The sequence below is a fragment of the Erigeron canadensis genome, chromosome 9 (genome assembly GCF_010389155.1).
Source record: "Erigeron canadensis isolate Cc75 chromosome 9, C_canadensis_v1, whole genome shotgun sequence".
In the NCBI taxonomy this organism is placed as follows: domain Eukaryota; kingdom Viridiplantae; phylum Streptophyta; class Magnoliopsida; order Asterales; family Asteraceae; genus Erigeron; species Erigeron canadensis.
The window spans coordinates 17481624-17495347 of NC_057769.1; the positions used below are offsets into that span (position 1 = coordinate 17481624).

The 13724-nt window shown below is 34.7% G+C and overlaps 1 protein-coding gene and 1 long non-coding RNA gene across 2 annotated transcripts; both read right to left on the bottom strand.

Annotated features, from left to right (window-relative positions):
* Positions 1-1083: 1083 nt before the first annotated feature.
* On the bottom strand, positions 1084-3273 carry LOC122580922. Its single transcript, XR_006320920.1, has 4 exons — positions 3226-3273; positions 3055-3121; positions 2089-2152; positions 1084-1123 (listed from the first exon to the last, which is right to left on the bottom strand). It is a non-coding gene; the product is annotated as an uncharacterized LOC122580922 (long non-coding RNA).
* Positions 3274-4698: 1425 nt separating this feature from the next.
* LOC122581343 (protein EDS1L-like) lies at positions 4699-7278 on the bottom strand. Its single transcript, XM_043753561.1, has 3 exons — positions 6900-7278; positions 5792-6577; positions 4699-5565 (listed from the first exon to the last, which is right to left on the bottom strand). The coding sequence occupies exons 1-3, from the start codon at positions 7212-7214 to the stop codon at positions 4852-4854; spliced, it is 1815 nt and encodes a 604-aa protein (XP_043609496.1). The 5' UTR covers positions 7215-7278; the 3' UTR covers positions 4699-4851.
* Between the last annotated feature and the right edge of the window lie 6446 nt (positions 7279-13724).

The following is a 13724-nucleotide window of genomic DNA, read 5'->3' on the forward strand; positions in this document are numbered from 1 at the left end:
CCATACCAATTACAACATTTGATGATTAAAGTAATAGGCAGAGAGTTGTATTCTGATTCCACCAAAACATAAGTTCCATTAAAAATATGACCCAATAGCCACAGAAGATAGAACCGGTTTAGCATTAAAAAAAAAAAAGTAAGGAATGTAAACACCTCAAGATAGTGTTCTATACTTATATGTTAACTCGATCATATTCCTTTCATATAAGCGAACGTTTAAACTAGAGATGAAATTAACCAACAAATACTACAGTAACTCAAAATCTGAAAAATCAATATCGCTACCATCATTATGGCAAAACACACAACTGCTCCAAGGGCTTTGGAAATCCTTAAACTTTGCACACTTCTCCTAGAGATCACCATTCAACTCCGCATTTCCTTTAAATGTTAAGATTAGAAAGTGACTTGCATTTTGTGAGGATTTCATAGACCCGTGTCACCAAACCGGCCAAAACAAATTTCACTTTTCTGTAGACATGGCATGGTGTTGTCTATAGCTTTGCTTCAAATGGTAGGCAAAGACTTACTAGTTATGTTGCAAGGCCTTTGGCAGTGTGTTGGAAGCAGTGACTGAAATTCAACGTTGTAAAATTTGCCACTGGATTTAGTATTTCAATACTATTTGATAAGTGATTAAGTGATATCGCCACTCATTTATCATTTGCAGATCTTTCAGAAACCTTCCACTGCAAAGCTTAAAGGAAATTTTAATTGTTTTTTTTTTTTGGGATAAGTATCTTGTAATGTAACAAACTTTGAACGAATGTCTATGGTAGTAAATGTAACACCCAACATTTAAAAATAAGGATTTCCAAAAACTTTTACCTAACGGCGTTAAAAGAAGCGGAATTAAACTTTAAAAGTCCAAACCAGCAAAATCTGTTTGGTTTATTCATTAAATGGTGTTACTAGCCATATCATCAAAATAAGTCTAAATGGAAATCCATCGGTTGCCCAACATTAAACAACCGAACACATTATCAATACAAGTCATTATTATCTAAACATAAAGCAAATGTCTAAAGCGAGCAGCCACTATGGGTAAACTATAGCCAGCTTCAAGATCATCTACCCATGTCTCACATCTTCTCACATCTACCTGCTCACTATTGTTGGACCTGAGGGCACAACACATTTTAAAAGAGCAAGTGTTAGCTAACGAATTAGCTAAGTAAGATAACACATAATTTATAAAACGTTTGTCCATTTAAAACATTATATAAAAGTCATATTAAGTCGTTAAGGCACATATCATTGAACATATCATCTCATATACATATCATAGCATCAACATCATTCATAATAGGATGGGTCATCCTAATGTGCCTAGTCATCTTTTGCATAATCACATATCACATCTGAACATCTTTATAATTGTGACATAAGTCACGCATCTCGTATAACATATACATCATTATAAGTGAGACATAAGTGACACCCGACTAGATAAACAACCTTACGGTTGTACATCAATGTCGTTAAGGAATGGCAAGCCATATCCAGGAGTAATCCGTATGTTCAAAGACAATTGGGGCTGGTAAGACCTCCCGTATTACTCTTCACGTTGTACCTCGTTGCAAGGAGCCACCCGAGCAATCACATCAGCGCACTTAACCGGGCTAGAGCAAGTACGGGTTAAGCTTAACACTTTCACATCAAATTTACGAGCTCGGTTTCACATCACATATAGTTTAGGTGTTTACACAACCTAAACAATCATCACATATACATCTTTTACGTTTGGGCCCTTAAACGTGCACGTGTCATGGCAACTTAATAAGTCTAGTGAACTAGATGAACAAGCCATGTAATCATGCACATTTCACATATCATCATCATACATTACATTTCATAGCATTTCATTTCATTTCATATCATCGCATCTCATATCATTGCATAACAAATCGTTACATTTCATATCATAGGGACTGCATTTCAGGCCTCAATAGTCATGTACATAGCCCATATCACCTCCCGTATAACCCCGAATACTCATAAACAAACAAGTTTATTATTAGGGAAGTTATTATATGAAAACCATGTTTATGTTGAACCCTTAGCGTGTCAAAGTAGTGTATCTTACCTGATGACGAGCACAACGATACACCAAACACAAGTTAACAAGCTTCACAATTATCCCGAGTGACCTATATCGAGTTCATTGTCATTAGATTTGCATAAATCCATCCTCATAAGGTTACAAAACCATTTATTAACTTAGGTACACTTATAGGACCCTTAAACGCTTGTTTCGGACCTCAAACGGACTCACAGACACTTTATGCGGCGCATGCTTTGAATATGCGTCGCATATTTGCTTCAAAAATCACCCAGAACCCTCCCAGGCCCCGATATGCACCGCACATAGATTATATGCGCCGCATATGGGGTGCTGGTCGAAAGACTGACTCGTGCCCTTCACTTGCAGGCAACTTTTCGACCTCTAGATGACCAAATGAGTAAAAACTTAATTCTTATGAAATGCAGGAAATTCAAAGACCTTTCCAGGGATATAAAGTTTGACTCTTGAAGTTTTCGAATGAATGATTTATGACGTTTGCAAGACAGGTCTGCAGAATTCGTCCGAAACCTGACCACTTCTGGAAATCGACATTTTTCGCATATCTCTAGGAAAAATCACAGGAAACTTTGTTCATAACTAATTTAGGGGACACATAGACCTTTTCAAAAATATAAGATTCATCTCTTATCTCATTCAGATCAAAAAGATATGATTTTTGCAATATGACAACAGAATCAGGCCTTGAGATCCTTATCGTTTTGAAAGCAATTTCGATCATCAAACATACATGGCTGATACCCACGACCTCTACAGTTCATATATACCAAAATATGAATCATTTGACACTATGAAATCGTATATGGATTCATGGATTCATTAAACACATCCGACAATTGATTTGACACCCGTTTTTGACCTAAATCGACTCACAAACATAATCGAATCCAAATCAAGCCTCTAGACCAGGTGTGAACCCTATGTTGGTCATATTTGAACATTAAAATAACATTAACAATGATTTCATACCTGTAGGAAATCTCTAGATACTAAATGATTGCAATAACAATCACCGATTCACCCGAAATTGTCAAATCTAACCACAAAACGATTGAAATCAACCATTACTCAATAGATCCAGCTATGAACGAATTGTATGGATGAAAATGAGTGATAATAAGCAAGGATTACCATCTATACCTTGGAGGATGATTAACGGATCGAATACGTGCATCGATTGATCATAAGTCCACCCGAAATCGCAATAAACGCACTAGGATTGCTCAAGAGAACAAGGGAGCGGCTAGGGTTTGAATAAGAAGGAGAAGAAACTGATTTGTGATGCTAATTAGGGTCTACTTAACCCCTAATCCCGTTTTTAAGTTTCACCCTATGTCAAAACTCGTCCCTGAACTTCTATAGAGCTCATATTTAGCTCCAAACTCCTTTTGGGAATACTTACAACTCATTAAACACTTTAAACACCTCTAAAGGCATTAAACTATACCTTTAACACTTATTCACATCAACCATTAAGACATTAAAGCCTCACCTATAAAACCTTCATCACACATAAACCAATTAAGGCATATAAACTTGACGAAACTTAACGTTGACTAACGGTCAAGTCAATAAGTCAATTCTGAAAAGTTTGGGATGTTACAGTAAATAACTAAAGTTGTGTGTATTGAATGTAAACAACTCGAAAATAATGTTTATTGTATGTAAGAAAATGTATTCGACCAATTAAAATCAGACAAGTGGCACCTCTATATGGTTGCTACGTATGTTTTCTTACATACAATAAACATTTTTTAAAGTTGTTTACATACAATACACAAAACTTTAGTTACATCCTACTATAGACATTTGTCCAAAGTTTGTTACATTCCAGGATACTTATTTTTTTTTTTTTTTTCATGTTGACAAGACACGGCCAGTGTTCACAATCATCTAAGCATAAAATTCTTTCCCTTGCGGAAAATTTTAGAGGTGAGTAGGTGTTCTTTGGGTTGTATTTGTCTTAAAAGGACCAAAAAGATACAAATTTAAGCTAACCAAATACCCGGTCAAACGGATCCAGAATTTTCAAAATCTAAAACAACCTAAATTTGGGTATTCTAACCGTGTGGTTTTCATAATCTTATTTATTATACTACTTTAGTTATAAACCTTAACCCAAATGGGCCTGTTGGGACTCGTATTGAGTATGGCATCCTTTGACTTGCCAACGCACCTCAACCCATCTGAGTCGCCAATTCTGCCACGTCTAAAAGATTCACTAAGCATACGGAAAAGTATTCTCTAGTAGCACCAACAAAGTTCAAACAGAGGACATGGTCAGGCATGTTACGTTCCGAGGCATTTTATGTTCCGAATTAGCAATCTATGGACTGAAATTACCATGCAAGCACAAGCAGACACAGTAACTCGATTCAACAACTGAAATTACCATGACACTTGCAACACCATCCATATGGACCCATATGACTTGTATTCTTTTGTAAACTACTATTACCTAAATACATATTATCGCCACTAAAAGATCTTTTAGACCCACGAAAGTGTCATGTAAGATCATACTTTTCACTTACTGTTACCTATATATACATCTATGCATTATATAAACTGAAGTTACTGTAAGTCTATAATTCTAGTAAAGTAGGGAAGTAGTAAAAAGAAATTAATGTATATTAGATATCAGTAAAAAAGGAACAACATATTCAAAACCACACTCGATAAATTTTTAGAAGAAAAATGCCTATGATTACATTCAACTTACAACAAATTATACCCGTCTTATTTCTGAATCAAACATCAATATAATCATTGTGCAAAGTTCCCAAGTCGCCCGTGTAGGCATGATCTTAATCTATGCTCCTCTGGGAGCGTTTTCCACCACTCCACAAACGTAGATCTTTCCAAAAGCACGTCCTTCCCGAGCTCTTCTTTTTCAACCCATTCACTCACTTCTTTCTCCAATGCAACAATTTTATCCTTCATTTCTTCAAACGGTTTCCTCCTCATTTCCTCCACTTTCGCCCAAAAAGTAGTCTCGGAGCTCGACCCTTCTTTCAACTTCTCTGCATGCTCACGCCATCTTTGAGTGTATTTGTAACGTTTTGGTCTACCACCATCTCTTAAGTAGGTCCCGGTATCTTCATCCTTTGAGTGCCTATAATAATTAGCTATGTCGAGTGGCTCGACAAGTTTCCTGAACTTGGTCCCTAACTTTATCCACTCATCACGGCTTTCAAACGCATCTGGAAGCTCATATCGTTTCAGCATTTCTACAATCTCATCCCATATACCTGCTAGTTCTAGCCTCTTCACATTAGCATTAAAGTCTTCATTACCCTTTTGAATCTTGAAAGCGTCATAATAACCAATTTTGCGATCCTCACACGCTTTTTGGTAGTCGGCTATCATCTCTTGTGTTTTTTCAATGTTGAGTTTCTTAGAATCGATTGTATTTTGGTTTTGTAGCTTTCGCTTTTCAAATGCCTGTGCTGCTCGAAGGCATAGCCTTGCTCCCGTGCTCTGCGAATTGTAACTTGTAAGTCTAACACGTTAAATAAAAGTTGGAAGTTATCCAAGTATTCTAGTTGATTATAACTTCGGCAACTCTAAACCCATTTGACCCATTTTCTTTTATCTATACTATACTTAAACCATCTTATAAAACAGCTCATAATCAAAATGGGTCAAAATATCTGCCTTTAACAATAACTAATTACTATTAAAGTGTTATTCTACTGATACTCACCAGACCAAGGTCTTTTAAAGCTGCGTTTAGGGAAGTCGAGTCACCAGAAGCATTACCATTCGAAGATAAAGGAATTTCCATTTCATCATCCAGGTACACAAAATCTTGCATCCCTAATAAACTTTCTCGTAATTCAGTATTGTAATCCATACATAAGCTTCTACTTGTTGCATCTTGAACTTCTGCTTCATTACCGGGCTGATTACAATAAAACAGAATCTGCAGAACAGAATTCGGATTTTTGACAGAAACCATTTTCCCGTTTCCAGTACAAAAAATATAAGTTCCAGAAGGCCTATAAGGACTAAGTTCAACAAAGTCTGAAATGATATCTAGTAATGAATTAGTACTTCCCATGAGATTACAAGCAGCATGACTAGCAACAGACAATGTGTTCTTTAAAACCGTTTTAAAAAACGTTGAAGCTTCTTGGGACATTAGGATTGATTGATTCTGATAATTTCTTGATTTGGGATTTAAAAACTCAAGAATTTGACCAAATTCATTTTTAACGGAAGAAAAGGGAGCTAGTGTTATTCTTGGAACAATGTCATATTTTCTAACAAAATGGAGAAAGAAACGGGCCCAATATTCTCGGTTGAGAGCATGTGTGAATATACGATCACCTACTAGAGGGGACCCAAAAGTTATACATCTACAAAGGAAACGGCCACTTGTTTTTGCGTAATTCTCTAGGTACCAGATGGATGCAAGGATTGCCACTGGGCCACCTGCAGAATGACCCGTGAAGATGATCGGTTTCTCTTTCTTTCTTGCTCTCTCCACCTGTAGTTCATAAGGTAATACAACTGGATTACTATATGAGAAAAAGAATTATAGTCAGGTTGCGTACAGGGCCTAAATGGTTTCAACGGGTCAAAATGGTTTTGGGTTGAAATGGGTCGGAGATAGTTGGGCTGTTTTGGTTGACTTGCTAATCCTTTTGTTCCTTCATTCATAATTAAGTTAAGTAATGTGTTAATTATGACTACAAAAACAATATTGTACAGTAAGTAACAAATAATAGTTTTGGTTCTAAAGGAAATGGCTTAAATAACAGAAGGAAAAAAAAAAAAAAAAAGGAAAGGAAAGAAAGATGATCTGTTACCTCAGCTTGGAAAGATGGTTTCTGCAGAATAGACTGAAACTTAAGAAAGAATCCTTTATTGATCATAGCAAGTTCGTTATTCCCGACGCTTTTTAGTGATGGAAACAACGAAAGATCGACCGTTGTTTCACCAAAAGGCTCATGGCTATAAAAATCTTGAAAAGACCATGATCCACCAAAGGCAAATACAGTTTCTTCATTTCCAGATTCTTTAATGTATCCATTATTCGACTTATGTGATTTTTGAGCTAAAGTAGAAACTTTTATTATCACTGTTTCACTAATTCCTAATTTCTCTCCTATTGTTTCTACCATTTTTCTTCTCTTTGCTTTTCTGTTTGTGTATGTGTGTGTTTGATAGGAGAAGACTTGGCACAAGTCTTCCAAAACTGTCGTGGAGGGTCATTTATATAAAGCTTAACAGGATCTAAAGACGACTTTTTAATCACAAGTCTTCATATAATTTGGTCATGGGCATTTATGTAATTTCACGATCTTAAGCAAAGTGGGTATTAAGGTGAGCTTATGCGACGTTCTTGAATTTGATTTAGGATGAAAAGGAAAGAGATTTTAAAATATATATTGTGTTCTTGAGTTCATTTAGCAAAGGAAATGAAAGGAATGAAAAGGAAAATCTACTAGATTTTAATGTAAAATTATCATCCCATTTTTGGGGTGATTCAAAAAAAAAAAAGAAACTTGGTCTTTTTATTTTCTTTTCATTTTATTTCTTTTATAAAGTAACTCGAGAACACAACGTTAATGAGCTAACTGACTTATCTTGTGAGAATATGATGTCTAGCCTAGTTGGTCAGAGGCATTTTCGTTTTTACTCAAATTCTTAAGTTTGATCCGTATGGATGACAAACCTTAGGGTTTTTCCCTCCAAATACTTGTAACAACCCATAGTTAATATCTCGTTGTCTGGGATACATGACTTCACCATTATACGTTGAAGTTTCCCTTATATTGCATACCGTATGAATGTTTAAAAAAAAGCTTATCTTGTTAACGACACAATTTAATCGCTTGGTCGGTTAGAAGTATTTAGTTATATTCATGGGGGAAGATTTAGAACCTTAGTAAAGGTGTGAAAGTCTTCTTTCTAAGAAATAATTAGGAAATTGCGTTAAAATTTATAAAATTTTCAAATGAATTACACATAATTTCCAAGAAATAATTAAGAACTTGCTTTAAATTTTTCAAAGACGCGCAATGTATTGCTTGCTAGAGATAAAAGTAGTTGTTTTATGGGACATTTACATATATCCCATAAGGACAGGAAGGAAACATAATTTGAGACTCTGTTAAAAAAATAATAATAATAAAAAAAAACAACAAAAGGATTAAATCTCAATTCATTTTTTTTTTCTCTCTTCTCCATAAAGCATTTAATTTATCAAATTCATTTAAAATCTTGTATGTCAAAAACGGTACATCGATAAATTATAAAATTTATACGAGTGTTCTTAAAATTTAATGCTCTTGGTCATTCGATATACTTTTGACGAATTTTTAAATCCGAGGGCAAAGCCCGTCGGGTTGATCGCCCCTATGACCTATCACCCCTTATGACCGATCACCTCCTATGACCTATCATCCCCACTAGCTACCCCTTATTAATACCCAAAAGGGCGAAGCCTGTACCGTATCAAATCGGAAAAAAAAACGATCACACCTATAACTTATCGCCCTATATGACCTATCACACCCTATAACCGATCATCCACTATCACCTATCACACCGTATGACCTATCCCCATTAGCTATCCCTTATTAATACCCGAAAGGGCAAAACCCGTGTTGTATCAAAAGTTCATCGAAAGTATATCGAATGACCTATCTAATGAAAAAGTATGAAAATTTAAATAATTTAGATATTCGATTTTTGAGATAAAAGATTTTGAATTAATTATAAGAATAAATTAACTCATCCTTGGGACTTGGGGACATAAGGGGCAAGTGAAAATGAAGTTGTCTAACATCCAACTTAAGTGAAAAACCCATCATATCTTGATTTTGTATTCCATAAAATTCATATGGTAATCATTTATTCATTACATAAAAAGTATTTAAAAAATAGTTTCTGAGGGATTTTTTTTACCCAAATTGAATGTGAGACAATACCATAGTCACTTTCCTTTCCTCGATACATAACTATGTATATCCTTATTCCCTAAAACATGTATTAAGAGTACGGTAAACACATACTTAAAGTGAATTATGTTCCATGTTTCATAAGTAAATAAGTTAGGGAATATATGTAAATCTTTTTTCTTTGTTATATATAGTGTTCTAGCATTTAGATAGATGCAATCCTTTTGTATATTTATAGGTGGGTCATCAGTCTTTGGATTTCTTGGTTTGATCATGATATTTCTCTATAGACAGGTTCAAAAAAGTGAAAAATAAGAAATGAAAGTTATGGATGCTTGTTTTTGTCCAACTTGTTTGATAATTTAGGGGGTGCCTGGTTGGGGGTTTTTGGGGGTGGGGAATGGCAATGGAAATGAATACCAATGCTTAGTAGGAGTAAGGTAAGATAATCAATACCTAAAAGTGGTTAATGGAGCATTACTTAACAAATTGAGGGATAAGGTAATCATTCCTTCTCTTCTTCTTCTTCTTTTCTTCTCTTTTCTCTGTCTAAGATCTGTTGGTATACATCACCCGCCTATCACATCACCTCCGACAGCCAACACCCACCATCCTCCTGGGTAACCGCCGATACCCCCATCCTGTTTCGGCGATCTCCGATAGGTTACTCCATAGGCGTGGTGATGACGGCTGGAGTTGATTTCGGTCGATGGTGGTTAATGATGTGTGTTCCTGGAGAGGGATAAATCGCCAGTTAAGTCGTTCACGGGATATTTCCAGTGACGGCCGATGTATATTTCCGGTTGGTGGTGCTAGATTTTCTTTCCGGTGAGAGATCGAGAAAAGACCATCCATGATATAAGATGATTTTTTGATGACAAAAACCAATATTATATATATATATATATAGTGAAAAGTTATTTTGAGAACCCTTTTTTTTGCAAGAACTTTTGAGAACTTTTCAAATCATGCCCAACCGATGATTATTCTTTACATGAAAATTGTTTTTTGATTGTTTTCTGAATTACTTATATGTGATTTTGAAGTTTTGATCACATGTAATCATAGCAATATTCGTGCACATGTGATCAAGAATCCAAATCTCCACATAATTGTATAATGGATGATTATCCATGCTTCTACACAATTATAAACTTCAAAATCACACATAAGTTATTCAGAAAACAATCAAAAAACAATTTTCATGTAAAGAATAATCATCGGTTGGGCTTGATTTGAAAAGTTCTTGCAAAAAAATAGGTTCTCAAAATAACTTTACCCTATATATATATATATTGTTTTTTTCTTCCACTTGCTTCTTCCTTCGTCATCTCCTTGTTTTCTCCACTTGTAGAATGCAGAATATATTATATTCTGCATTCTACAAGTGGAGAAAACAAGGAGATGACGAAGGAAGAAGCAATTGGAAGAAAAAGACAAGGGGGAAAGAAGAAAAAAAAGCAGGTGGGAGAAAAATGGTAAGCATTATTTTACAACCAAACAATATTAATAGGGGTATACTTTGATTGCATTACCTTAGTATTCCCATTACCTTTCCCTTTGATTGAAAAGGTATGATATCATACATGTAAAAGTTTTCCATTAAATAACTCACTGAAATATATATACTGTAGTATTTTACAAATCTCTATATTACGAATAATTCTCTCAATGGTTTTATCAATTTTGTTCATGAGTTGTGTCATAAAAATTACACTAATGGCATTGTCACGTCACTTTTCTTTTCAATTTTGGTATGTCGTTTAATTGATATAAACAATTTGCTTCATGAGTTTTGGTTGGATTTTTTTTATATAATTCATAGAGTACTTAATTATACGAGTATCTATAATATAACTAAAAGAAAGGTTGGAATATACTTGACACCTCTAATCCCCTTTCTTTAGCCTAATCCTCCATCCTTATTAATTTTTTAATTTTTTAATATTAATATAAAAGGTGAAGTACAAAAATCGTACCTATGGTTTATAAGTTTTTAGTTTTTCATCCCTCCGTTAACTTTTTGGCCAAAATCATCCTTGTGGTTTGCACTTCGTCCCTACTTCTGTTAAGTCCTCCCATGTGCAAGTCACATGATGGGCATTTTCGTTATTTTACTCCACTTCTTTCTCCACTTCTTTAGAACCGTCCATGTTGTTTGTTCGTTTTCCAATTCTCATCCCTATTATTATTATTATTATTATTATTATTATTATTATTATTATTATTATTATTATTATTATTATTATTATTATTATTATTATTCTTATTATTATTATTATTTAATTCAAACCTTTGTTCATAACGTGTCAAAACCTGACCCGACCTAGCCCAACCCGAAACCCGGCTATGCAATAAAATCAAACCAGTGACCCCCCCCCCCCCGTCGGGTCTCGAGTTTTCGTGTCATATGTGAATCCCTAGGTTAATGTTGTAGGATTTTGTAACACCCCAACTAAGGCGGAATGATGAGATGTACAGAAAGTCGAGTATTCAAAACAAGGATTATAAATAACATTCACCATAGCTTTATTTGATAAAAAGGAATTTACAAATGTACAAGCATGTGAACCAATTTTCAAGTACAAATGCGTCCACCATACTTGAATATTAAGTTCACGAAACAAATATCAAGCACATGAATAGTATACTACAATGATCAAGGCGGATTTCATTGAAAAGGGGTATACTTTGATACCCCTTTTCAATGAAATATTATTATTATTATTATTATTTAATTCAAACCTTTGTTCATAACGTGTCAAAACCTGACCCGACCTGGCCCAACCCGAAACCCGGCTATGCAATAAAATCAAACCAGTGACCCCCCCCCCCCCCCCCGTCGGGTCTCGAGTTTTCGTGTCATATGTGAATCCCTAGGTTAATGTTGTAGGATTTTGTAACACCCCAACTAAGGCGGAATGATGAGATGTACAGAAAGTCGAGTATTCAAAACAAGGATTATAAATAACATTCACCATAGCTTTATTTGATAAAAAGGAATTTACAAATGTACAAGCATGTGAACCAATTTTCAAGTACAAATGCGTCCACCATACTTGAATATTAAGTTCACGAAACAAATATCAAGCACATGAATAGTATACTACAATGATCAAGGCGGATTTCATTGCCCATCACAAGGTTTGATATTCGACTCCAAAGTGCAATGCAAACAATCATGATGCATATAAATCCTCAAAGCTTATGCTAATTCCTGAAAAGCATGAAGAAAAAGTGTCAAATACGAAAACGTAGTTGGTGAGTGCATAAGTTTTTATATAAATCTTGGTACATCACTGTTTTAATACTTAGAAAACCGATTACTATTACATTTCGAAATACCCAAACCATATGACCGACAAAAATTCTCATATCATATTATCGAGTTTTTCCCAAATACCACAATGTCATATCAAGACTTGGAAAAATCCATAATAAATTCAGGTTCTCATTTGTCAAATCATCATGAGAGAAAAAGTATATAAATCGATTAATCGTATACCATACCAAAATCATTCGGTTACCAAAATCATTTCAATATCACCAATTTCAACGTCTTTCAAGATATCATATGAGGGACGATACCCAATCCGTATGTTCGAACAATTTCCAATTATCAACAATATTAATATCAATTTCACTTAGCCACAAGGGCATAATTTAATATCAATTTCATTTAGCCACAAAGGCATAATTTACATAATTTTGATGAGTAAATGCTTGAGCCACTACTACCACCATTTTATCAAGTCCAACAATATATATAATTCATTTCATGGCGCAAGCTGTCAATCAAGTGCCGTATTAATAATAATAGGGTCGTGCCATGGAGACGACCATTTAAAATTAAGGTAGCTAGAGCACCACTATGGTCGGACTGGAAGTGAAGGTCGTCACAAAGACAACCAACCTTCCACCGTTACACTTATGGGTGGGTGAACGAAACCTAGTTGCGCAACTCTCTAACTACAGGCCTCCACTTTCGGAGTAAATAGTAGTGTACCGAAAGAAAACGGGTTGACAGAACTCAAGCTCATCATAAAACATTTATCACCTTGAATATACGAAACGAGTTCATTTCATAATCATTATATCAAGAATCATTTCATATATATGTATATAAAAGCAAATTTCATTTATATATCATGCTTTTCACCCCGATAGTTAAATACATAAAATAGTTTGAAAGGGGGCTATGACTCACCTTGATATGCCGCATATTATACTCATCTATCCAAAATGGGTACTTCCCGTCTATAGCCTCCTTGACCATATATCCATTATATTCCTCCATCATATTTCAAGCCAAGACTATCCCTACGATAAGACTAATATACGTAAGTTCCTATCTTAAGCCATCACTTAGAAATACCATTTTCATTATGTCGTTATCGATTTTGGAATCCAAGTGTATTGCTAATATTTGCATCATTTTGGTTGAAGAGATTGATGGTGAAAAAAGGTTACTTTCATTACATGCGTAGTTATAAGTTGTTAGATTTTCGGTAACTTAGTTTCATTTGTGGTTTCACTTGATATATTAGGTTATCATATAGAAATGCCATATTAAGTTATGTTATCCTTATTCATCATTTTTTGTGTAACCGATTTTAGCGTGAATTAGCAGTTGTGATATCAATATATAGCTTGGTTAACATAATTACTTATGTCAATCTCACTTAATTATCTTTGTTTTATTTTGATTACACTTATCTTCAACTCGTA